This window comes from Bos javanicus, chromosome 10, assembly GCF_032452875.1.
Source record: "Bos javanicus breed banteng chromosome 10, ARS-OSU_banteng_1.0, whole genome shotgun sequence".
Classification (NCBI taxonomy): domain Eukaryota; kingdom Metazoa; phylum Chordata; class Mammalia; order Artiodactyla; family Bovidae; genus Bos; species Bos javanicus.
Genome location: NC_083877.1, coordinates 68,722,680 through 68,749,231, shown reverse-complemented (window position 1 = coordinate 68,749,231; position 26,552 = coordinate 68,722,680). Strand labels below are relative to the sequence as shown.

Sequence of the window (26,552 nt, the reverse complement as noted above, 5' to 3'; positions counted from 1 at the left end):
GCTCATAAATGTCTCACAGCCCCACATCTCCCACTTGTCACACAATCTTAATCCGTTTCATTCCGGAACAACATGGTCCTCTTTTCCTCTTTTTTTTTTTTTTTTTGCATTTGGAATTTGCCTCCGATTCTTTTATCAGGACAGCACAATCCTATCTTTGATGTTGGTTCTTTCCCCCTTACCCTCTTTTCTGAGGCTATAGCAATACAGGGAATAAGCGACCCAAGCTTAATTCATAAGTGATCTGTCACCTATTTCCCCTCCAATTCTGCCTGCATCACTAATATTTAACTCTTGTTAAAAAAATTAATTAAAGTTAATCTTGTCAAAGATTTTAATAGAGACATATTTTAAAACCTAATGAAAAAATGACTTCTTTCTAAATATCATGGCAGTTTTAAGGCTAGATGTGGTTCCCCACTTTCCACTGAATCACTGAAAAGATTGGAAATTAATCTTCATATTTCTGAAGTAAGTGTACAAGGAGTCTAACTGGCTCCTTTCCCCCTGAGAGGCTGTGTTCTCACGGAATATGGGTTTTGTTCTTCATCTTCTTTTTTAATTAGCCTGAAAGAATACTGAGATCTCTCTCCTTTCTCCTCCCACTCCTCCACTCCCCCCCCCCCCATACCACCATACTTAATAAACTTGGAGGAAAGTTTGGAATATTTTAAACTGCCCTGGCATGTGGGGTGGAGAATGTAAGCCCAGCTAGCACCAAACATGCATCTAGATTTTGAAATATGAATATCAGCCATATTTTGGAAACTGCATGCAAGCTCTGACAAATAATTTAATTCCCTGTGTATTGGTTTTCTTAATTTAGCTTCTGAATGCTTACATCTCATATTTATAGCAAGATAATTGTACTCATGGCAATTAAAAACCATCCACTTGTTTATGAAAATTACTTAAAAACATAAAGCATGCTACTATAAATCAGATTCTTAGGGGGAAAAAAAAAAAACTTAAAGACAGAGGACACAGGGAAAAAAAGTTAAACATGAACAGAGACAATAAAATGACTATGTAGTAAGTACATTGGAAGCTCAAGGACTTACAGAAAATCGAGTTAGACTTTTCATCCAAGGAGTCTTTTTCTCCCACCAAGTGTCTAAGGTTTTCTGCACAACAGCCCAGCACCCCCACCCCCGCCCAAAGCTAGTGGCTTTTGTCCTGACCTAGAGTAGGTTTTTGTGGGGACTGTACCTGAGCCGGCTGTCTGCAACTTCCAAATTGACAAGAAGAGACTGGAAGATAAAAAGCATGTTCTTACAGGTGAAGAGCAATTTTGCAACTTTTCCAGGAAGCACCCAGGAGAAACCTTGCTTGCTCCAACTGCTGCAGAGTCTGGGCAGAATTCCTCTAGAAAGAAAAAGAGTCTTTTTTCCCCCTGTCTGCCTCTCTCTGTCTAGTTCTCTTTCTCCTCTCTGTCTCTCTGTCTCTCTCTCTCTCTCTCTCTCAGATCCAATCTTTTAAGAGCTTCAGCACATTGCTAAGCTAAAGGGAAATTCTCTTTGATAAAGCGGTGTTTCCAGCTTCTGGGTTTTAAAACCTAAATCTATATTCAAATCTGGCTGAAGGTGTGTTCTGGGATTTATGAAAGCCTCTTAAAGGGGTAAATTTACCAAACCGTGACAAAATCATCACAATCTTACTTTAGACATCTGAAGTGGATGAGAATTTTAAAGAGACCCTTGTTTATTTAACACTGTCCATTTCCAACTCGTGGTTTATTGGCCCCGCATTTCTGCGAAGTTATTAGACGAGAGGGCAAAGGAGAAGCGGGAGCTGTCTGCTCCAGGCCGCTGGAAAGGGAAAAGCCCTTCCACGCCCCCGAGGCACCAAAATCCGCCAGAACCCGGGGATTTTCCGGGAGATTCGCTGCCCCCGCCATCAGAGAAGACGTCGGGCCGGAAGGGTTTTTTCCCACGGCTCGGGATCCCACTGTAGATAGATCTCTCAGTCTAAAATTTTTCACTCACTTTGTGGAGATCACAAGCGAGCGTTCTGATATTTCTCCACCCCACCCCGCCCCCGCTGCCCCCAAGGCCTCCCTCCCGGCCCTTTCCCTCCGCCAGAACCACAACGTCCATTTTTCTTTTTCGTTCTTTGATGCTTTAAACCTCATTGTGATCAAACTGGGGGAAACCCTGTTCTTCTCTGGGGGTAGGTAGGAGACTGTGGTTCAGGGGATCGGGGTGGCTTTGCCCTTCCCTCATCGAAAGCAAGGTGACCCTGGTCTAGGGTTCCCAACCTACGCCGCACCCGCCAGACCGCCTGGGGCGTTTTCCCCCACCCTCAATTAAAGGCTCCCGGCAGTGGTCAGGCATTTTAGTACAGTGGGGGCGGGGTGAGAAAAAAGGTCCGTACTCACCCTCCCCCCAGCCCGGGCCCCCTGAGAGTCTCGACTTCTGGGAACGCGACAGTCACCGGGTCTCTTCGGACTGGAGCGCTCGCGGAGGGCCCAGGAGGAGATGGGCAGACCCCGGGCCGCTCGAGGGCTCGTGGGGGACCCTGGGCCCAAAGCTCAAGAGGCACCTGCCAGCCCGGCCGCGGCCGCCGAGTGCCCAGCCCCGGGCCGAGCCCGAGCCGGAGCCCAGCCGGGCTGCCGAGCGCCGGCTGCCTCGTGCGCACTCCCGTAATTCGTTAATTGCTGTAAATCCCAAGGACGTCCACATTTGATTACACATACAGTATAAGAACCGACAACAAAGCGACGAATTAATTACCAACTTCATTAACATAGGTCCCCAAATTAGAAGCAGCGAGCCGTTTCTTTGGGCCCACTTGCCGTGGTGGCGTGGTTGGAGGGGGGAGGGTGTTTAGGAAGAGATTTTATATTTCTTTTCCGGCTTTGGGATTTGTAAGGCAGGACTGTTTTCTGTTCTCCACCCCCACCCCACCCAGCCATTCACATATCCTCAGCCGGTCCACTTGGACCCCCCCACCCCACCCCACCGCGCCCAATCAGTTTCTGCTTTTCTGGGGACTCAGATCTGTTTGCCCCGCTCTCTGTGCCAGGCGGAAAAGTTGGGCTGAGGTTTGCTCTCTCGCGTTCGTTCCCCGGGTCCAGAAACTCTCTACCCTCGGGGCTTCCAGTCGCCGGCTCGGGCCGCGCGGGCTCAGTTTAGGTCCAGGCCCCGCCACGGCTAGCGTTGGAGTGGCGTTTGTTTTAATGCAGAAACTCTTGATAGTTTCCAGCACGGGCCTCCCACGTTTGCTCCCTCCCCGGGTATACTGTCGACCCCACTCTCACACCCTCGAGTCCTGACCTGGCTCTTGCTACCTCCCCAACCGGCCCTGGGGTCAGATTCCGGGATTCGTGTTCTTTGTAGGCTGCCTTGGGCTTCTTAAAACTCTAAAAACCCTGCGGGAAAACCAGGAGCCCGGGTCTTTTGCTTCAGGGGCCGAGAGATGTGTGTAGGGACAAAAAGAGTGAGAAAGACACTGAGTTTTTAAAACTAGTTTGTTCTTGGACTTGTGTATCTGCATCTCTCTCTTGCCTACACGCCCACGCCTACCCCCAGGCCTCCTTTCTCTACCCTTCCCGGTCCCCTCGGCGTGGGCTGACTCTGTTGGAGACCACATAGTGGTATTTTTAACCTTCAGTCTCAGTGGCTTTCTGCGTCTGTTCTACACACCTATTGCTAGCCTGGAATGTGATAACCAGCTATCCCCTACCCTCAGTCTCCTCCATCCTTGACTTAAATATTTTTTATCTTCCCATCTTAGGGTGTATGGGTTTCCTTTCTCCCTTTCCTTAAAACAAAAGCAAAAACAAAAAAAGGGGAGGAGTAAGAGGGAGGAAAGGAAGAACAGGAGAAGAAAAAGAGAGGCCTCGCTGTCCATCATTTTAATTATACAATAAGTTCACATGCTCCAGCAGTAATGTATATTTTAGGCAGAGCCCAGTGTCTTTCAAGAACATTCTGGTAATGTCGGAGGCCTGGATTTGTTGCCTGCTCGTCCCCCCGTGCAGCAGCGGCCTGTTTTCCTCCCCCTGTTGTGTGTTTTTATTATTTTCCCTCTGGCTTAGATGTGTCAATCATTCTCTCCCTGCCATTGGTTGGAGAGTTTGCGTCAAAAAGTTGCCAGAGAGGCGCTTTCTCAGCAAATCTCCCTGAGAGCGGAACCGACCTCAGCTCCAACTCAGCTTCCACTGTTATTAAAAATAAAAATCGCTAGAGAAGCCCTCCTCAAGTCTACTTTGTATGTATCGCAGAGGGGCCCACGCGCGTCTCGAACTTGAACGACTTTCCTCGTTTTCTTTTCTTTAGAAAAATATTTTTCGTTGTTTGACTTTTTATGGAACGATGAAGATTACAAGATATCTAACTCAATACTCTTGATTTCTTTTAGGATAGCTGGCTATTTGGAATTTTGAAGGATAATTTGATTTTTTTCCTCTAAACCCCCATGTGGCTGTAAGGTAAGTGTCTGTCTTGTCTGTCTGTCTATATCCATATCTGTGTGTCCCTCTGTCTACCACCACCCCAGTACCTCTAACAGACCCATTGGTGCACCTTTGAGAACGTGGAGTTTTCTAAAGGCTGATGTATTTTCTTCCCTTTGCAAAATTCTGAGGTGCAGTAACCATCACTGCGAAAAATTTATTATCTGGGGATAAGGACGAGAGTGGGAGGTAGGGAGGGAGCGCGCTCCTGCGGTCGGTGCTTTAGCAAAACGTCGTGGAAACCCTGCGAATCTGATGTGGGGTGTTTTGGAGGGATGTTGTTTGTGGTTTTATGTTAACGCCCATTCTGGGCTTCTCCCTGCGATCTTTGCGTTTTGGCCATCAGATGTGTTTGGGGTCATTTGGATTGATCACAAGGACGTTTTAAGAGTCCGAGACAAAAAGACGCAGATGTAGCTAGATGAATGGATGGATGGATGGATGGATGGATGGTTGGATGGACGGATGGTGGTCATGATGATAATTTGGGCGCCTCCCAGGGCCCGCGTGCCCAAAACCCGGCTCGCCCGCGGGTCGGCGGGCACCGGTGGGCGCCCTTAGAGCTCCTGCCTGCCCCATATGAACGTTAGAGGAAACCCGAGAGGATAACCGAGCAGGCAGGGAGCGCCGGCATCTCGTCCGCCCCGCGCTCGCCGCTCACTCTTTTCGGCCCCCTCTCCCCCAGCCAAGAGAAGGTTTTCAGCCTCTTCCAGAGGGCCTCCAAATCTCCTTTTTCTTTTTGATCACCATTTTCCGCACCTCCGAAGAGGGAAAAAAAAAACACCCGGCAGTGACATAATCCCCCATGGCTGTTGTGTGTTGTGGTCCTAAACCCAGCGAGTGCGCCAGAGTCGTTTTACAACGTGACTGCCGGGGCCGGTTCCGGGCCCGCCCCGCGCAGCCCTCCTCGCGCACCTGGGGCGGGCAGAAGTGGCGGCGAGTGGCCCCTGCTCCGCCGGAGGCCGAGCAGAGTCGAGGACTGCAGTCCTTCCGGTGGAAAGGCTGCCCCTCGGTAGTTCTCGGACGGGGCCAGCGGCCTGGCCTAATGCGCGCTCCTCTCCCAGGCTCAGGGACCCCCGGGCGTCGCGGGCCGGGTCGTGCCGGGACAAGGCGGGCGCAAAGGCCCAGCCTCCAATCTCGGTCGGCCCGGGGAGAACCAACAGAAGGCCTCAGCCAGCACCCAGCCTAGGAGACGAGTCGCGCCTCAATTTCCTAAGAAGACTTCGTGTTGAGGCGTTCAAGTGACTCTTGAGATCATAGTCTGGTTTTAGGATACAATTTTTGAAACCCAAGCCCCCGTCAGAATTCCGCCCGGCGGCTTCTTCCTCCTTTGCAGACCGAAGTGGGGTGTGGGGGCCGAAGGCCGAGCTGCGTTGCCCCTGAAGTGGTGGATTGCTTGGGGAGGTCACTCCTGGAAATTCTCCCTCCATCCCAGAGCTTCGGGGTCAGGGTTTCTCCTGTCCACCTCGGGACTCTTCCCGTCTCCAAAGTTATTAGCAAAAGAGAGGAGGTGAAGAGAAAACTCCTCCCCCGCCAAAGGCAGGTAGACACCCAGACCTGTGCTCTCAGAGCTCACACCAGGGCTTTCTCCTCGCTATAATTAATAGTCAAGGCCAACCCTTTTGGCACGTTTCTTCCTCTCTCCCGTGCGGGTGGCAGCGTCGTTCGAGTCCCTGAGGCCAGAAACTTTCACTCCAGTTCTCCGGAGGGAGGCCCGCGCCGGCTGTTTTCCGCGCTGCCCGCAAATCCCCTTTTCTTTCTCTCTCCTGTTCCTCTTGGTCGTCTTCCGAGCCGCAGGCCGGTCGCCAGTCCGCGTAGTTTTGTTTCCTTTCCATCATGCAGAAAATTAATCAGCCCGGACGAGAAGCAGAGCTGAGCCCGGCGGCCTGTAATTAAGGGACGTGTGCCCTTCGGATTATCTCGTTAGTTTATCAAGAAAACATTTATTATAATTAATTCTCGGACGAGGTAATTATTATTGAGCGAGGACACAGCAACTGGTAGATGGGCTCCTTGGAAGATGAAAAAAAAAAAAACAGGGGGGAGGTGGGAGGGGGAGCGACAGATTGCACGAATTGACCGTTAGATATAAGGCGGTGCGGCCCGGGGCGGGCAGTGGAGCGGGAGGACCTCGGGCGCCGAGGCTGCGGGACTGCGGGGCAGGGACGCCGCCGGACCGAGTCACTCGCGCCCGGAGGTGTGGGCGCCGAGCGGCTGCGGGGACTCGCCGCGCGGCCGCCGCCCGCTCCTTCTATAGGTAGGAGTTCTCCAGGGGCCACCTCCTGAGCAGTTGTTTTGAGGTTTGTATTTTTGAAAAGGGATTTCTTTTTCCCCTTCCCGGCTCTGCTTAGAGAGGAAGGGAGAAAAGCGTCCCGGCAGGGCTTTGAAAGTTAGATGGAAGGGTCCGAGGCCTCTTTGGAGAGCGCGTACCTAGGCGGGCTGTCGAGAACACGTCGTAGTTTTTGTTTTGTTCCTTTTTCTTTTAAAGATGTATCCCGTAGTAAAGTTGAAAACAGTCTTATGCCAAGAATTTTGGTCGTTTCTCGATGGTAGATCAAAGGAGCTCCGAGAAGGATCTCTGTCCTGGTGCTTTCTGTTTGTAACTGCTTTTTATGCTGGAATGTGCTACTTTGATGTATGATGTATCAGGCATTTTTAATTGGGTGAGAGCTCTACATGGAGAACTCTTCCATATTCCTCATGTGCAGATCCGATATAATTTTAGTTGTTTTCATCTACAGTAGGTCAGGACTTTCCAACATAGTAAGATTGCATTAAACAAGACGGAATTCCAGCTTAGAGGCTATTAAAACCAATACATGACTGTATTTTAAAGCAATAATATTTTCACAGCCTCCAAATAACCGTGTCTTGAGAAGAAAAGATAAAATGTCTTTTTTCCCCCCCGGTAGGAGCAGCTGAATTAGTTTTACTGGTGAGATAACACAAACTCCTACAAGGGCATTTATAAAATTACATTAAGTTAGAGCTAAGAGTCAGACAGGACTGAGCGACTGAACTGAACTGAAGGATGGAAAAGCATGAGTTTTGTGCTATAAGTTTAAATCAGGAAGAAGTTGCAGTAACCAAGTTCCATTTATGGAGTTTTGTGTCTTGATCTCTTAAGCAATGTAAATATGAAAACCCAGAGTCCTTAAAACTCAATAGGAACTCTAAGAGGAACTTCTCCTAATCTTATATCCGCCATTTTGAAGCAATCTCTCAGAATGTCAAAGTCGAAAAGTAGAGATCCATGCAGAAGTACCACCTTTTGGGAAAATAGAAGTCAAAATTGCAAACAGCCAGCCTATAAACACTCATTTTTGAATCCCTTTGCTTGGGGGAGTGAGAAAAAACTCATCTGAATAAAGTAAATAACTTTTCTTTTTCTTCCTTTGCCCTCTCTGAGCTCTTTCTCTTATAGGATTTTAGGAAACTTAAAAGGTAGGGAGAAATTCTATTAGTTTCACAACTTTGGTGTTTGTGTATGTACTTTCTGCAAAACTAGAATGTGCAAAAAGGAGCTAGAGTTAACAGGAAACTCTGCTGTAGCTGCTGAAAGCCCAAATGTCGGAAATTTTGCCTCCTGTGGGATCAGCAGACTCCACACATCAAAATCAACATGGGAGCGGCTTGCACTACAAATGCGCACCCTTTCTACTTGCAAATGTGGGAGCCTGTCATTATCTGATTGGTGGGATTCTAACTTTACTTCAGAGTTTCTTGCAAACCCTGTGCCAAACTTGAAGACTTTCTTTGCACTACCTTTAAATATTTGATAGGTGTCGATTAAAAGTTAAATACTTGTTTGTTTCGTTTGAGTTAGATACATATAATCAAGGTTCTCCCAAACCCTAATAAATCTGTTACTTACCTTGAAATCTAATTACCCAGACTACTAATTAGGTGAAAATGATTACTGGAAATGACTTCAAATGTGGAATAATAGTGGTTGAATAGTTTTCTCAAGTTTGCCATTGAGCAAGTTGGTATTTTAGATGTTAAATGCACTGACATTTTAGGTTCGCAGCAGTGGAAAGTGGTAAAAAGCTAAGATAATTAAAATCTGCCTTGGAAAGGCAACAGTCTGGGGAGAGGTAGATTTCTTGAATTGTTTCTTTGTTTCTCACCAATGGCCTTTGTTATCAGCATTATTTATTTAGCCAAAGAGTTCTTTGTCTCTGCAAATGGCCCCAATCAAGTTTTGTTTGAGACAATTAGCTAGTGCCAGCCAAGGAGTCCTATGCAAATGTAGGGATAGGAATGCAATGTGAGCATTTGGAGGCGTGGGGTTTTGTTGGGGGGGGGGGGGCGGGGGTGGGTGGGTGGGAGGCAGATTGTAATTGCTTTCTTCGGGTCTTTTTTTTTTTTTTTTTAAGTTTTGGCTGGGGGTGGGGAAGACAGGTTTATCTGGTCTCTCTTCGTCTCTAGTTCCAGGGCAGCTGGGGGTGGGGGGTGGGGGGGGGGTGCCCTGCAAGTCCTTTATAAACCTCTGCCTCGTGTACCTCGGGCTGTTTTTTAAGTCAGTGGTGGAACGTGAAAGAGCTGCATCCTACGAAGCGGTAAACCAGCACCTCTGTTTGTTTGTTTACTTTGCCTTAGTTCCACCACTCCAAACCCACCCACCAAGGACTCTGAATCTGTCCAACCCGGGCGAAGCAAGACCTTCCGGCTGGGTCCCCCGGATTTGGGCCGACTTTGCGCCTCCAAACAACCTTAGCATGATGTCTTATCTTAAGCAACCGCCTTATGCAGTCAATGGGCTGAGTCTGACCACTTCGGGCATGGACTTGCTGCACCCCTCGGTGGGCTACCCGGGTAAGTGAGCTCCGCGGCACTCTTGCCCTCTCCTTCCCCACGGCCGCTTCGCGGGGTTATAACACCCTTTCCTCCGGAGCACCGGGGTAGAGGGTCGCGTCGCCCCCGCCCCAGCTCCAGGAGAGGTCCCCGCTGGGTTTTTCTTCCAAGCAGCAGCTCAAAGCCACAGGGCATTTATTGGTGGAGGAGAGGGCAGGGACTTGGGAAAAGGGTGTACATGGATCTACAACGTTTTCAGAAAATCGTATCTTTTTAATTGGAGTGAATGGGGACACATATTGGACTGGGGCAAAGAAGGCTACTGCCCTTGTCATTTGGGCGAGACGCCCCTGCCCGTACCTCGAAGTCCAGTTCCTCGGAAGTGCCCTCTTGGCGAAGTCGAGGTCCTCATAAATTCTCCCCGCCAAACCTGCGGCATCTCCTCTGACCTCCAGGCCCTTCATCTCTAATCCCTAGAGGTGTGATTTTTCCGGGGTGTGAGTGTTTTCCTTTCCGATCAGATCTGTTTTGTAAAGTCGTGGTAGAAGGAGAAGTATGAAGTGAAATGTGCCCCCATTTTAAAGATGGAGGAACAAAGACCCCATCAATTTGAGCTGCCGGTCCTCGGGGATCCTTTGACTTGGGAGAATGGAGTTTTTGTGTTGAGGTTTAGGGGTTGATTTTGGAGGGTTCTTGTTTTTTGTCTTTTATTTCATTTTTTCCTTTTTGTTTGCTTTCGAAGGAACGCTCTGATTGGAGCGATCTCCGACGTCAGGGGGAATGGGGTCTCCCCTGGAAGGGGCCCTGTCTGCCGGAGGAGCCGAGGACGGGGAGGGGGTGGGGAGAACATGGGTAGCGTCCCGGCTGAGCGGATGCAGAGAACCCGGGGAGTGCTGAGATGTGGGGGTGGGGAGAGTCGGACACCCACAGAGACCCCTATGACTGAGAAACTGCTCCCCCACCCTAAAGGGCCCTGGGCTTCTTGTCCCGCAGCCACCCCTCGGAAACAGCGGCGGGAGAGGACGACATTCACCCGAGCGCAGCTAGATGTGCTGGAAGCACTGTTTGCTAAGACCCGATACCCAGACATCTTCATGCGGGAGGAGGTGGCGCTGAAAATCAACTTGCCTGAGTCCAGGGTACAGGTAGGGCAGATGTAGACAGAACCGTCTTTCCTGACCTTGACACCAGCCCACCTCACCCCACCCCCAGTACTGTGTGTGTGGAGGACCCAGGAGAGTTCCAGGTCTCGGAGAGGACCAAAGGAAGGTTTGAAACTAACCGGCTCCATCTGAAGGCAGTGAACTTGTCTCTTCAGGTCCCCTCCTCCTACCCCTTTTTGTCCCTCCTCCCCCACCCAATGCTATAACCAAGGGTCTTCCAGCCTAGGCTGCAAGGTAAGACGGGTGATTTAGCTGTGATGATAAAGCCTAGTCCTAGAACCCTTGGAGTCAAGGAGACTCACATAGTGTTTTAAAACTTCCCTTCCTCCATTGGAAATCCACCCCTCCCCCAACCCCAATTCTCATCTACTTTTAGGGGTAAAAGAAGTTTAGCTCCTGGACAGTTCCAATATTTTTACAATGAAGAAGTAGAGTAAATGGCCTGCTCAAGGTCACATGTCAGTTTGGTGGTAGAAGAAATGACACAATACGAGTGTTTTCTTTGACTTCTTATGGATTGAACAGAATTTGCTAGATCTTAGCCATTCTGCAGATAAAATATCAACATGATATCCCTGTGATAACTACCTTCTCCCCTTTCTCCCCCTTAACTTGACCTTAAGCTGGAGAGGAAAATGAGCTCCCAACTTTCCTGGAATGCAAGTCCCATGTAGATTTCTCTGGGAAGAATTCAAAGTAGGATAGAAGAAGTTTTAGCACCTGTGAGGCTTGAACTAAAGTCTTCACTGAAAGAAAATAAATGGCTCTGAATGGCTGGTGGTTTGTGCTCAGCATTAGGGCATTATTCTCACAGTTAAGACGCCAATATGGAGAGCTCACTCAAGACAACTAAAAACTTTTGCCCAGAAAATGCCCATAGTTTCCCTGATAAACTTTACCCTGATAAAGTTTCCCCCTTGCACACCAAACACAGCTCCTTCATTGCAGAACATGAAAAAGGCTAGTAAAGAGAATTTTGAAAATTACACACAGCGGTGACAAGCCAATGAACACGACACAGAAAACAATCTGTGTGTCGAGTGGCACTACCCTGAAGGAAAAGCCTCAGTCTCAGACTTGAGATTAGAAGAGAAGTTTGGTTTTGAGTTTAAAACAGAGTACATACAATTCACTCCACTTACCATAAGGAAGGTTTTGGCAAATAGTGGCTTTCAGACCTTCCTCAACAGGATCATTTCTCCTGAAAGCTTTCTTTTATGAATCTTTCTAGGAGAGACAAAAAGTAAAGTGATGGAACCAGCCTTCATATTAGCGGTTGCTACCTGGAAGATGGACCATAAAGTGTTTGAATTTAGGCTGTTCTTGTTGGCATGTAACAAAATAATTGTTTTATCTCATTTCTCCTATGTTCTCATCCAAAAGACACAAACACGTTCTATTCCATTGTGAGAGTGTTCATTTATTATTTAGTTATTTAGTCTACGTTAATTTATTTATTATTATTTAGTCTACCTTTATGTGCGTATTTGAAGGGAAAGACGAAATAGGAAAGTGAGGGGGAGTGTTTTTAGCTATACGATTTGGGTGATTATCTTAAATGTTACTGTTTTGAGCTAGGAGTAAATCAGGGTCAAGTGCTTTTAGATAGAGCCTCCCTGATTTTCTTATAATTCCAGGAGCATATACGAGTTTTCACTGGCAGGAGAGATTGTCCGCTTAGCTCATCTGTCCACCTAGGACAGATTTATAATCTGGGAGCCACTCTTTTCCTTAAGAAATTACTGAAACCATGTTAAAGAAGTTTCTTTCCCTTTCAAGGTATGGTTTAAGAATCGAAGAGCTAAGTGCCGCCAACAGCAGCAGCAACAGCAGAACGGAGGTCAAAACAAAGTGAGACCTGCCAAAAAGAAGACATCTCCTGCCCGGGAAGTGAGTTCAGAGAGTGGAACAAGTGGCCAATTCACTCCCCCCTCTAGCACCTCAGTCCCAGCCATTTCCAGCAGCAGTGCTCCTGTGTCTATCTGGAGCCCAGCTTCCATCTCCCCACTGTCAGATCCCCTGTCCACCTCCTCTTCCTGCATGCAGAGGTCCTATCCCATGACCTATACTCAGGCTTCAGGTTATAGTCAAGGATATGCTGGCTCAACTTCCTACTTTGGGGGCATGGACTGTGGATCTTATTTGACCCCTATGCATCACCAGCTTCCTGGACCAGGGACCACACTCAGTCCCATGGGTACCAATGCAGTCACCAGCCATCTCAATCAGTCCCCAGCTTCTCTTTCCACCCAGGGATATGGAGCTTCAAGCTTGGGTTTTAACTCAACCACTGATTGCTTGGATTATAAGGACCAAACTGCCTCCTGGAAGCTTAACTTCAATGCTGACTGCTTGGATTATAAAGATCAGACATCTTCATGGAAATTCCAGGTTTTGTGAAGACCTGTAGAACCTCTTTTTGTGGGTGATTTTTAAGTATACTGGGCTGGACATTCCAGTTTTAGCCAGGCATTGGTTAAAAGAGTTAGATGGTATGATGTTCAGACTCATCTTCTGATCAATGTCCTGGGAGGCATAGAAGGAAAATGAAAGGCCTTAGCGGGGCCTACCAACCAGCTACCTGAAATGGACAAACCAATCTACTTAATACTTAAGATCCTGTTATAGTTTTAGATCATTGGTTTTCCTGATTCACAAAGTGATCGAAAGCATTCTAGCCATGTGCAACCAAATACCACCAAAAATAAACAAGAAGAACTAAATTGTGAGGGGAAGGAAGGAAGGACATAGCCTTCTTAAGCAGAGGTGTTCCAATGTTTTAGCCAATCCTTGGTTGAATCTTAGGAATGGACAGTGTCTCAAGCTCACTCACGTTTCAAGACCAACTGGTAGTTGGCACTGAAAAACTTTTCAGGGCTGTGTGAATTGTGCGACTGATTGTCCTAGATGCACTACTTTATTTAAAAAATAATGTTCATAAGGAGTCAATATGTAGTTTAAGAGACAATCAGTGTGTGTCTTATATAAATGGTACATCTGTGGTTTTTAATCTGTGCTAGACTTCAAAACTGTGATCTCCTGTTATTGTATGCAACCTTGAACTCCACCTCTGCAGGGGTTCTTCTGTGATTAAATAGGTTATAATTATAAATAAATTCAGAGCAACTGAGTACTTATCTAAAAAGATTACCTTTGGCTGGAGGTGAGCTGCACTGAAACTTTACAACAAAATGTCTCTGGACAAGGAGAGTAAGAGAAGAGAAACAAAAGGACACTAATTCATCATGTAATTTACTGTTGGTAAACCTAGCAGTAAAGAGACATTGGTCAATTGCTCTGACCCTGATGAATTTATAAGCTGAGATCATCGTTGTTTATGCTTGCAGATGTTAACTGGAAAAGTTATATATGCATAAACCTTTCTTCCTGATTTGGCAGATATGTATAATTATATTAAATTGGTTCTAGCACAACATTGGGTCCCGTTTAATTTTATACCACTATTAGTGAATGAGAAGCCCACATTCAGCCACTCCTCCCCAAAATATGTTTTTCTTGGATCAGAGAGGGAATTAACAAACTTTTTTTAATTGGGGGGGTGCTAAATATGAATGACTAAGATATGAATGATTGGTATGTAAACTTTTTGTGACTTTCATTAATACTGCTCTGAAATTGAATATAGAGAACCTAACAATCAAAACCCCTCCTTGGTTTTCCCTCCCTGCCAGATACCCTAATGATTTCTTAGGCACCTTACTAGTATGTCTTAACATAGATCAATTTTTTAAGCAAGAAGTGACAAACTGTAGTACCTCAGAGAAAATGTGAATGACAAGAATCCCTTGTTTCTATTCTCTTATTTGATTAAGGGATTTTTTTTTTAAGTTCCAAAAAAAATCTGAGGTAAACATGAGAGGGAATGTAATCAGAATCTGAAAGCAATTCAGGCAGAAATGATTTCTGAACAAAAGAGTTTCAGAAAAGTTCTAAAACGTATAATTTCAGTACTTGAACATAAGGCACTCTGGTCTTTTTTTTTTTTTTTAAAGAAAGTGCAAAAGGGGAAAAAAAAAGTCCCTTCTGGCTATACCTGCATTTTGTAAACCAACCATGAGAAAAGACTAATGGGCCAATGATTATGGTGCTCCTCAGATAAAAGCAATATTTAATTTCATTTTACACTCGTTATGCTCTTAAGTTTGACCAAAATGAAGTGACTCTTGACTGTAACTTTTTGAAAAGGAACATTAGCAGTTGCAACCATTTTGTTTTCTGGCTAATTTTCCCTGACTGCGCATGCTCTCTGGAGCCCTTACATGATCTTGTCTAATAATTGTTTTTGTTTTGCTGCTAAAGGAAATGGAATAGTTTACAGTCAACAAGTGAGGCACAACTCAATGGCAAGATTTTCCAGTTCTTACTGATAATATTCACCCTACCATAGTTTACACTGGAGTGAGATTGGGGTAGGGGGAGAAGACACCAACATGAATCCTTAATATAGTCCAGATACTGGGTCCTATTCTCCCAGATTTTCTCATGCAGCAGTAAAGCAGACCCAAAATCACTTCTCACACTGCCTTAGGTTTTCAGAATGCCCCACAAAGGGACAGAAAAGAGCACTGCCCTCTCGCCCCAAAAAAACAATAACGACGACAAATAGCCGAGTACTCGGCAAATAAATGCAGTTGGGTTTCTCTCCCGGTAGTTTAAAAAAGGAGGAAGTCAGAAAAAGGCGCTGAGCCCCCTCTGAAACTAATTTTTCCATCACCTTTGCACAACTCCGTTTAACAGACCACGGAGTTAAATCCCTTTGAATTGACGGTGAAGTAGCAATGAATTCCCCATGACCACAGGCAAGAGAGGGAGGGTCTGGGAGGCGGGCAGCTAGCGCGGGCTCCTTCGTCCAGAGTTCTGGTCACCGCGCCCAGCCAAGACCCGGCTTAATAAAGTTGGTACCGAAATGATGCCACCCTCCACAGGCGTCAGGGAGCTATTTCAACTGTCTGGAGACCAACAAAGACTTGAACGTTGATGTAATCTTCGTTTTGAGGGGTGCAGGTGAGGGTGGGCTAGTTTGCTTTACAAAGATCTGTAGTCCCAAATCTTGATCTTTCCCGCAAAGATTCTGGGCCCTTTGTATTTCACCTTGGGAGTGTTTCGCCCCTTCAAAGATAAGAAGAGAAATCCAATCAAGTCAATTAAGTTCCGGCTTTCGAAACGTCGGAGTTTGAGATAATGGTCAGTTTCCTCCACCCCACCCCACCCCCATCGCTTCCCTCTAATCTCGCCTTTCCTGCGGCTTTGCCCACCCTCAACCCCGGAGGCCCGCGCGGGACTCCGAGGACTTGGCGGCGAGGCGGCACTGGAACCGAGTCCACGGCGAGTTTTCAGGGTTGCGGTTTCTAAGTCTCGATGCCCGGATCGGAGTTAGCCGGGAAGAGCACTCCCATATCTGTCCCGGGGGCCCGCGGCGCAAGTGGCTATCCAGGCTGGCGCCGCCCTCTGGGCCCCGCTCAGCCCTGCAGGCCGGGCTGGGGCGGCCTTTGGGGCGCTTGTCCTCCGGCGTCCCCTCTCTCTGGGCTGGCTCCGGCTCTGGTCGCAACCTCGGCCGAGCCGTAGCCCACCTCACGATCCGGTCCTCAGGCCTCCCTCGCGGCTTCGGGCGCTGTGGGTTGCGGGGAGACTCGTGTACCGCCGGCGCCGGGAGGAGCGCTCCTTGAGCCCTTCGGGGTCAGCCGTGGGCCTGGGCGCACCTGGCCCGTGACTTCACTGCCTGGCTGAGTTCGGTGGGCGGACGGACTTGGGGTGCGTGTGTGTGGCCAGGCCCGGAGACTAACGCCCGGAGCTAGAAGGAACGGAAGCCAAGGCCGAAGGAGAAGAGGGCGATCTGGGCCTGAGGGGCCCGGGAGAGGGGGCCAGAGAGGAGGAGACGGCGCGGCGGGGCCCTCGGCCTCTCGCCGTCCTCGCCCCCTCCCTGGGAGGAAGCACCGCAGACTGCTGGGTCTCCCACTGGGGGTGAAGGGCGAGGCAGCCGCCGCCGCCACAGCGGGGACTCCCGCCGCGCCTTGGGCCTCGGGTGTCCTGAGCAGACGTGGCGCCGAGGTGGGGTCCAGCTGAGCCTGCCTGGGGCCCCAGGGATCCTCCAGGAAAGTTTGGGGCTTGGGCTAGTGGGTCTGGGTGAGTTCTGCCCTGCCTGGGGCTCCTCGGCTCTGAGCTGAGCCTTTCAGGGGGAAGCCTGTGGGACTCACGGTTACCCTTGGCGCAACCCTTTTCTCCGACGTCTCTAGATTTCCTCTTTAAACCAGATATCCTGACTTCGTTTTTAGACCCGGCGCAGCACTCAACTGCCCTTAAGGCCGGAGGCCAGTTCTGGGAGAAGAAAACCTTGCCTCTGGCGTCCCAGACAGCTCCGGGTGGCCCGTTCCGGTTACCTGCAGCGCAGGGCCGCAGAGCTGCTCCCGCCTCCACTTAACCAGAAGCCGGCGCTCGGGCGATTGGCCCCGGCGCGCGCACCGCAGGTTTGAACCCGCGTCTAACACCCGCTTGAAAACCTCACTGTTGTTACCCGGACAAAGCTGTAACCCAAAACCAGGCGTTCCAGTGTGAGGTGGTGATTTATTGCGTACAGAGGCGTGTTTTAATCATGCAAAGGAGAAACACAAAGGAATCGGGCCGGAGACAGGCGCATCCCACACAAATGGAAGCTGAAGTCTTAGAAAATCACTAAAATGCGGAGATGCAGGGTCAGTTTCAGCCCTGACCCCGGCTTGCTTCACGCCTTCCTCCAAAACCTTTACGTAGAACAGCTGTCTGGTACCACAAAGGGTCCACGCCCCCCGTCACGCATCTGCATGCCCAGATCTGCGACCAGAGTCTTGAACACTTCTTTTTCTTCTCTTCAACGGCCAGAACGCTGTCAGCGCAGCGTGCCCTGATAAAACCTGATTCCTCCAGTTGCCCCATTTGTGCCCTTAGGTTAGCATGATATAAAAGACGGGGAGCCCCTGGGACGTTCCCCTGGGATGGAGAGAGCAAAACCCCAAACAAAACCCACCCCGATGTTTTTCCGTATTAGGCTCTGAAACGGCACAGATTATGGGATTTGTCTCGGACAGAATTAACACTACATGTGAAACCATAGTGCTCCTGGTGCATTGAGACACATTGTATACCATTGCTTGAAGCATCTCTTCTAAACTGCCTGTTAATAGCAACACGAGGCCTTAAAATAATAAGTGGGTTTTCGGTTTTAACCTGATTAAAATGAAATTTCGACACTGTAAAGGGCAGTTTTTCTGGTGGAAGCAGTTCGAAGGAAACGGAACCCATCACAGGGCTGGAGGAAGCTTTTGTATGGGGAAATGGCTGGAGAGGAGAAGAAAGAAGGCATGCATTTAAAAGGGCTTCCCCTATGCAGTGGTCCCCACAAGCCAGGGAGGTGCCCCCAGTTCTAAAGAGAATTAGCCAGATTTCCTCTCTTGCAAGCAGTGTGCTTTATATTTAAAAACCAACCCACTGTTGACTGCAAACAAACAATAAGTAAGTTCAAATAAAGGAGCCCTACCAGGTCCAACCCATTTGGTCAAAGATAACTGCAGGTGCCAGAGAGGCCAGGCTATCACTAGGGGGAGGGTCAGCTTCGAATTTTGTTTTTCTCCTAGAGGGAAAGTTGAAGTGCATGAGGTCTGTGACTCTCTTTTATTCCTTAATCTTCCCCATCCTTTACCTTCAATTCTCAGTGGAAGGAAAACAACAAAGGGGGGGAAAAGAATGCCATAGCAAATATAATACTAAGTGGCCAAAGTTTGAATTCACTTCTGTTTCAGCACCACAAGGGGGGAAAAAAGCTATCCCAGAATCAAGTGGAATCCTCTGTCCACCTCTCCAGTGTCCTAGACTTAGTTTGCCTGCTTAGGAGTGGGAATGTGGCCTTTTGGCTAAAAATAGGCTTGTTAACCTCCTTGACATTACTAGAAAACCTTTCCTGCAGAAGACTTGAAAAATAAGATGAGAGTGTTTAGCACCTATACTACTGCCTTTTTGTTTTTCCCCTTTGAACTGCCCATGATGGGACCAGCAAATCCCACAGAAGCAGTAGACTCTGCACCCCGCGGGTCTGTTCACCCTCCAACCCTGGTCCCCGAGTTAAAGGCCAGAAAATGTCCCATAGAGACAGCGATTGGGTGGAGTGAAGTCTCCCCCTTAGGCCCTGCCTCCAATCTCTCAACTGGAATCTCCAGAGGCCTCAAGCTACTCTGAAAATCACTCATAGCAGCCTCCAGTTGTTAAAATCTGTTCCTAGAGCCAATAGTCACATTTTAGGCTCCTGGGCCATTAATAAAAATCGCCTTAACATTCAAATGGCTCTAAAATGCGTTGATAGAGGATTACTGGGCCTAATGGACGTCGTGTGTGATAACATGGCCCCTCAGCAGCGAGGTTCTGGAGTGGATGTCCGACCACAGCTACCTGATTATCAGCTTACAGCCAAACGTCTTCTTAGCAGCGATGCTCTTAAGAAGCGTTCTTCCGCAGAGCCGAGAGGGAGACTTCTGTGTTCTTCATTTAACCGTATTTAACTACCGCATAGAGCTCTGGAAACCAGAGGGGAAAACTTGCCTGGAGGCTTTAGGTCAACCTCAGAAGTTAAGAGGGGCGGGTCCCAGCCACCGCCCCTCCCATCCCGGCTATTAAGGGAGCGAAGGCCGAAAAGCTGTGGCCGGGGCAGATCGAGGGCCTTGCCTGAGATTTGGGTTTGCCCTAAATCTGGGGCTTCCTCCGCGGGACTCTTAGAGCCGCCTCAGAGCAGAGCTTGTGAAGAGGCTGCCTGGCTAGCTCCGACAAGGCCTGCGGCGTCCCGAACACTCGCGGAGCTCCCCTCTTCTGCAGACCGCGGGGAAGCTTTCCGGCCAGGACGCGAGCAGCCGACTGCTCTAAGGACGCCCTGGCAGCGGCCGCGGCGCCAGGGAGGGAGGGGGTTCCCGGGTTTCAACGAAAACAAGTGACAAGTGCATTGCGTTCCCATTCTCCAGCCCCACCTTTCACCCCGCAAACTAAGCGGAAGACCCCAAAAAAGCAGGGCCTTCGGGCATTGCAACACCCGGGCATTGCCCCAGGGGCCTCCCCTCCCCGCGCACCGTCCCCAGGCTAAGGTCATTTGGCGAGGCCGGAGAGAGTACCAGGGGAGGCCAGGAGTTACTAGAGTGGCTGAGAGGTAGCCTACAGATCAAGCTGCCTGGGATATCAAGATCACGACCCCCCGGCCCCCGCAACCCATGCAGCCGACGGGCACCAGCCCAGGAAGTGGGCCTCGAACCCACAGCGCCCCAGCCATGCTCCAGGTCACACGTGGTGCCGCCGGATCCCCTGCGGAGTGGTAGACTGTGGGTCACACCCACCTGGCAGAGGCGAGGCTTGGTCCGCAGAGCATTGTGCCTCCTTGCGGAAGCGGGGAAGACCCAGGAGCCTGCGATCCGCGTGCTCTTCTTTCTCCAACCGCATCCATGGTCTTCACGAGGATCTGATGGGGGTGTGATGTAAGGACGCCGGGAGAGTCCCCTCAGTCAAGGGCGCATCGCGCACAAATGGCAGCAGAAGTCTCTTTGCGCCCACGTCGCCGTTGACCCATCAAAATCATTGCCCCCCACCCCCACCTCCGCCCCTCGCCGTCCGTATGTCGTGGGCGCTCTTCTCACCTCGTGCCTTGACCGCAGCCCCACGCTGGGCTGGCTCCGAAGTCCAAACTTCCTCTCTCAAGCTTCTTGTGGTGAAAGATGCAAGAACTGAAACAGGCTTGTCCTTAGAGCTCGCGACCTGGCATAACCCCTGTCTACCGCGCCGGGCCTGAGCTAGGAGCCGGGAACCGAGTGTGCAGGGCCACGAGGTATAGCCGGCACCATCCCGGGTCCCCAAGCAAGTGCACCCACCCGAGCCCCGAGAGCTTGGGCAGCCGGCTGGCAGCGGCTTCCGGTTCCAACTTACGGCCTTGCCAGCTGGTGAGTGGAGTGGCCACTCGTGCTAGGGCACTATGGTACGTTTTGACGACTGACTGACAAAATCACCTAAAATGAATTTTGAGATAGTTGTGAAGACCAAGGATGCACATGTAAAGGACTCCCCCGAGTCCTTCTTGGCCACTAATCTGAAAGATTTTATAACTTTTGAGTTATGTTTGGTTAGGAATTTCAGCCATTTTTACTGCTGTGGAAGTAGTAAGGATTTTTTTTTTTTAATGGTAGGCAGATATTTGGGGCACTTATATATATTTATATGTGTAATATAGAAATTACACATATATACATGTGTATTACATATATGTCTAAAGTGAAATTAGGTTATTTTGGAAATAAGAATCACATTTTAGAATTTTAAATTAATCCAAGTCTCTAATTTAAATTTATTTTTCAGTAGATCTTGCTGATTAAGTGGATTCTATTTTTAATTTGGGGGAAGGAAATGGCAACCCACTCCAGTATTCTTGCCTGGAAAAACCCATGGACAGGGGAGCTTGGCCAGCTACAGTTCATGGGGTTGCAAGAGTCAGACAGGACCTAGTGACTGAACAACAACAACAGTTTTAAATTTTAGTCTGAGTTGGCCACTTCAAGTTTTAGAAGGCTAACAAAGACTCAATCTGTTTGATAATTAACTTTTAGCAAAATCATGGCCTTGTTTGGTCTTAAAATTGGACATACTCTAAAGCTCTCTAATTTTGAGATTGAGAAAACTTGGTACAAACATGTATTCACCATTTTGATACAAACATGTATTCACCATTTTCAAGGACAAATAATTGGCCTGATTAAACCAATAATCTTGATTTCTGCCCATTTTAAGAGAGCACATTGCTTTCTTTCTCTCTCTCTCTCTTTTTTTTTTTTTTTTGCTTTTCTTCATATGTATTGATAAAGATGCAAAGTATGTACTCTTACTTGAAGTTGTCTGAGATGATATCTTTTTCAGAAATTCTTTTAAAAAAATATTTATTTATTTGCCTGGACCAGGTCTTAGTTGCAGCATGTGGGATGTAATTCCCTGACCAGGGATCGAACCTGGGCCCCCTGCATTGGGAGCACAGAGTCTTAGCCACTGGACCACCAGGAAAGTCCCTTCCGAAATTCTTACCCCTGTGTTTCAGGTATCCTTTTGGGGATGGTTGTTTGTGAATAGATTTTAGAGGATGTTAACTCAATTGTACAAAAATTTCTTTGGTTTGTGTAACTGTATTTTTTTTTTTAATTCCTGGACAGAAGATCTATAGCTTTCACCAGATTCATAGAAGGGTTTGTTGTTGTTTAGTTGTTAAGTCATACTTCCAGCTTTTTTGTGAGCCTGTGGACTGTAGCCCATCAGGCTCTTCTATCCTTGGGATTTCCCGGGCAAGAATACTGGAGTGGGTTGACTTCCTCCAACCCACGAATGGAAACTATGTCTCTTGCTTGACAGGTGGACTCTTTACCACTGAGTCAACTGGGAAGCACAAAAGGGTTTGTAAAAACTCCAAATTAAGAGCCATTGGTTTTTATAGGTTGTGAATGAAGGGTAAACTTGGTAACAAAAAAGGTGACAGTCCTGTAAAATTTGACTCTACCCTTGACTTTCAGAAACCTTTAATTTTCTTTAAACAAAATAATCTTAAAAGTCCCTTTATTTCTAAATTCTACCTAGTTAGGCCCAGTTTGAATTATTGTTCATGTGTCTGTTTAGGTATAACACATTAAATTAATGAATGAAGTAGCCAAGATTTATTCTAATAGTATTTTGCATGAAATGTCAAGTAGAAAATTGAAGCAAATATTTTAATGATTCAGATCCAAAAGACTTTTTAATCAAAACAATCAACAATAATAAGATATTTTCTGACTCTGATTAAATATTTCAGGAAATTTAATGTGGATTTGTTCTTTGTCTTTCTCTCTCTCAGTCAGCCAGTTCCGTTGCTTAGTCGTGTCTGACTTTTGTGACCCCATGGATTGCAGCACACCAAGCTTCTTGGTCCATCACCAACTCCCGGAGCTTGCTCAAACTCATGCCCATCTCTCTGCAAATACTTAAATGTGTGTGCATATTCCAACTATGCCCAGGTTCCCATATTTATCTGTTGAAAAGTTTTTCATTTTCAAGCTTGACAACTGTCAAACATGGACAACACAATAGATAAGGGAGGTGTAGGACCTTCTGACTGAGTCAGAAGGAGGGCATGACTATACTATCCAGGAGAGGAATTCAAGATCAGATGGTATAATCACCTCTAGGGGACCCAGGATAGAATTTAAATTAAATACTTAGAGGCCTTTCTTCTGGAATAGCAGATCTTGCCCACTTTCCCCACTTAGAACTCCCCAGCTTACTTCAAACTTTGTCTGAGAGGATATCTTCCATTAATGCAAGAAGAAGTATAATCTACGGTTTATTTAGCATTTGATCTTTGCACAGAGGCTTCCATTTAGAGGAACCATTGCAGCTAAGATTTGGATCTGGTCCATCAAATAGCCTGAACCAGGCGACCTCAGGCAAGTAGACGCAAGATACTAGCAATTTGTTTCATATCAGCTCCCAAGCCATCACCAGATGATAACAACCGTTGGACACTGTTAATCTCTGCTTGACTCAAACTGGTGACCGCGAGGTGAAAGGCAGGGCGTTATCTCTGAGCAATTCGTGTGGCCTTCCACAGATTGCCAGTTGGGCCAATACAATTGAAGCCTCTTCTCCAGTGGTTACTTTAAAAAATTCATATCCAAAGTCTTTGGTCTTTGTTGGACTAGAAGGTAGGAGGGCTTTATCAATGAAAATGCCCGAGGGCCAAGATGTAGGAGCTTAGAATCCAATAAAAATTAGAAAGGTTGAAAAGGTAACCTTGTGTGTTCCCAGCCCAATAAACTTTGAACAACACTGCTGTAACTATGACTAGAAAAAGCCTCTGGAAATGAATGTTTTTGCCAAACAATAGAGGGAATATGCACTTTAAACAAAAGGCAATGCTCTGTGTAGAATTGGTTTCCTTGTTTTGAAAATGGCGTTTATTTTGCCGTCTCTAATATGGTCAGTTCAGATCACCATATATTAACCTGGTATCAGTTCAGGGCTAGAAAGGAGAGTGGAAGTAGGCAGCCGTGGAGAATAAAGGAAAGGGGTGTACTGAAAACAAAAGCTGTCCTGTGTGTTGATGCCCAGAGGGGGTTGGCTAAATGACCTGCAGGGAAAATAAAACTACTACTATTTAAACTTCCGAATGTGTAGAGGGAAGAGTAGGAGCCTCATATTCCAGTGTACTCAGCTCTAGCTGAAGTCATAAAAATCTGCCATTACTACTTTGTGGAATTATTCTGCCCCCTGCTACTCTAATATACTAATTGTAATGATTCTGTTTGATTTTGATTTTGTTAGATGGCTCTAGAGAGAATTGACAGATTTTTTTTAAAAAATGGAGAGGTTTCAAAAATACTGCAGCTATTTTAATAATATGTTTTTTAAGGTCCAAGTACTGGAAGTTGGATCATTGGATCATTGTTGGTAAAAGTAAAACCAAATTGTTTTAGGTATTTTTAGCAAGAAGTTCCTTTGGACAGGATCAAAGATCAGCTTGATTTATGCAGAACTTCAGTTATCAGCAAACAGTGTCCCAGAAGCATCTCGCTATATTGTTCCATAACTTCATTCCCACACTATTTGTTTGCTGCCCTATCTTTTTAATTAACTGGTATTTGCAAACCCTATTGTGTTGTTTGGTAACTTCTCCTCAAAATGATACACTAAATAAACCTAAGCTATAAATACTAATCAGAGGATGAGTGCATTGTATACATTTGGTAAAGGGACACCCCTTAGAAAGATTTATGTATTGGCTGTGGTGAGTGTTGCTGTACGTGGGCTTTCTCTAGCTGTGGCGAGCAGGCGCTAGTCCTCACTGCGGTGTGCAGTCTTCTCATTGCCATGGCTTCTCTTGTTGTAGAGCCCAGGGTCTAGGGTACACAGCCTTCAGCAGTTGCAGCATGTGGGCTCAGTGGTTTTGGTGCACGGGCTTAGTTGCTCCGTGGCATATGGGATCTTCCCAAACCAAGGATCAAACGGTGTCCCTTGCATTGCAAGCTGGATCCTTAACCGCTGGACCACCAGTCACTGATGGCTAAAGTGGTGCATTTTCTAATATTGGGCAGTTGCCTAATTGATTTTGGGGAAATAAGACAGAAGATTAAAAAATGAAGGGTTGTTACTGCTTAAGATTGGCCTCAGCTCTAGTGTCTTAACGATATAATGTTCAGAAAGCATAAAGAGAGTCACAACATTTGCCTGGTCAGACAAGAGTCAAACTCATGTTCAGAGTATTTGCAAGGGCTTACAATTTCAGGACTATTTTTCTTAAGTATTTGTCTGCTCCATGAAGGGGTCTGGATAGAGTCGAAAACCTTAAAGAGGGAGAGTCTAGGCTTTTGTTCTCTTGCTTAATGCTGCCACTTCTTCAAGATGATGATGGTGAAGAGGGGATCAGTCTCCCTAATTTTAATGGGACATTTGCGTATGTCTTAAATCAATAAGCAGAGCGTTGGACTGGGTGATTTACTCAGCCTTTGAAAGATCTATCCAAAGTGGCAAATTTACCAGTTTTTATTGTAGGCCTTGAACTTTTACATCCATGTTGTCCATTGATAACTTGAGTGGATTTGGTGCTAAGGAATGTCTATAACTTCCCGTGTGGACATGCTCATCTTGTCTGAATACTTTTAGCTTTTTCTGAGCTTTGCTTAATTTTATCCCAACTTCATATACAAATTACATCGTGGTTTTTGCCTATATTTCTAGCTCTCTTTAAGAACTTCCCTCGTGGCTCAGGTGGTAAAGCGTCTGTCTACAATGTGGGAGACCTGGGTTCGATCCCTGGGTTGGGAAGATTCCCCTGGAGAAGGAAATGGCAATCCACTCCAGTACTATTGCCTGGAAAATCCCATGGACAGAGGAGCCTGGTAGGCTACAGTCCATGGGGTTGCAAAGAGTCGGACACGACTGAGCAACTTCACTTCACTAGCTCTCTTAACATTGTGGAAAACCTCATACAACATTATTTAATAAGGAGATATAACTTCCAGGTGCCTTAGAAAACGTAAGTTAGTATGTGCTTTTCATTATTTGAGAAATTTGCCCCTAGCTTCGCCAGAGGAGCAGTTAAGGATAGCAGTGAAGCATTTAGGCTTTAGAGTTGAATTGTTTGGGTTTGAATTCAAGCTCCTCTATGATGGTATTTGTAGATATTTGTCCTTATGAAGATAATTTAACCCCTCTGCGCCCTAGTGTCCTCATCTGTAAAACAGGAAAAATAATAGTTTATATTTTCCCAGTTGCTATGGCCATTGAAGCACTTAGCTCAATAAGTGCTCAGTCCATGCTCTTTGTTATTATTGTCACCATTATTGTCATTGTCATTGTAGTCAGTCACTGGCCAGCAGAGTTTAGTCAGAGACGCCATCCTGTTGAAAGGATGTACTGTACTCATCCTTTAAATGTACTGTACAGGACTGACTGTATTCATCCTGTTAAAAGGACAGGATCACAGATGTAACATGAAGAATGCAAGAGCAGTGAGTATATAATAGTGTATAATATGTGTCAAACTATATGTTTTATGTAACTTCATAGATTAAATTATTTTGTATTCTGTTTGCATTTATCATGAAGAGTCTATGTTTTTTTTGTTCAGCATTGGTAGAAACCATAAGGATTTTGAACTCTGCAAATATGTTTGGAAAGAAGGAAGTAAGAACGAAGGGATTTTACAAGGGGATCAAGGGGTAATGAGACAATGTATTTGGTGGCTCAGCATGCAGGATCTTAGTTCCCCTATTAGGGATTGAACCCATGCCCCCTGTAGTAGAAACATGGAGTCCTAACCACTGGACTGCCAGGGAATTTTCAACCCTACTATCTTAAAATCATACCTCTGGTCCTCTCCATATAAGAGTTAAAGTCTTTATTCATCACTGCAAGTGGTTTTTTCCTGGCTCCAAGCACTCTGAACAACAAACTGTTCTTGCTTTAGTTAAGAATGATACTGGCCTCTTTATTCGCATGTAATGTAGGTTAGTTCATTCTGTGGGCAATGTTTATTACCTCCTCCCCATCTCTGAAAACACTATCAACGTATACTTTTAATTTTCTTTTAGATGTGGCTTAAA

General features: G+C 46.9%; 1 protein-coding gene and 1 non-coding gene across 4 annotated transcripts; one reads left to right on the top strand and one right to left on the bottom strand.

The window, feature by feature from the left end:
• The first annotated feature begins 3,807 nt into the window (after positions 1–3,807).
• On the top strand, positions 3,808–13,850 carry OTX2 (orthodenticle homeobox 2). Of its 3 annotated transcripts, XM_061428988.1 has the most exons (5): positions 3,808–4,212; positions 4,363–4,432; positions 9,059–9,274; positions 10,247–10,398; positions 12,196–13,850. In XM_061428988.1, the coding sequence occupies exons 3-5, from the start codon at positions 9,178–9,180 to the stop codon at positions 12,814–12,816; spliced, it is 870 nt and encodes a 289-aa protein (XP_061284972.1). In that variant the 5' UTR covers positions 3,808–4,212; positions 4,363–4,432; positions 9,059–9,177; the 3' UTR covers positions 12,817–13,850. The 3 variants fall into 3 exon arrangements, with proteins under 3 accessions (XP_061284972.1, XP_061284973.1, XP_061284974.1); XM_061428989.1 differs by lacking the exon at positions 3,808–4,212 and having other exon boundaries at positions 4,226–4,432; XM_061428990.1 differs by lacking the exons at positions 3,808–4,212; positions 4,363–4,432 and having other exon boundaries at positions 8,797–9,274.
• Positions 13,851–21,413: 7,563 nt separating this feature from the next.
• TRNAG-CCC (transfer RNA glycine (anticodon CCC)) lies at positions 21,414–21,486 on the bottom strand. The gene has a single exon. It is a non-coding gene; the product is annotated as a tRNA-Gly (tRNA).
• Positions 21,487–26,552: the final 5,066 nt, after the last annotated feature.

Bases quoted from the DNA above. Each gene is read 5' to 3' on its own strand.
- OTX2 (XM_061428988.1), top strand. From the start codon at position 9,178: ATGATGTCTTATCTTAAGCAACCGCCTTATGCAGTCAATGGGCTGAGT. The intron at 9,275-10,246 runs GTAAGTGAGCTC...CTTGTCCCGCAG, and splicing joins CCCCTCGGTGGGCTACCCGG to CCACCCCTCGGAAACAGCGG. The intron at 10,399-12,195 runs GTAGGGCAGATG...TTCCCTTTCAAG, and splicing joins TGCCTGAGTCCAGGGTACAG to GTATGGTTTAAGAATCGAAG.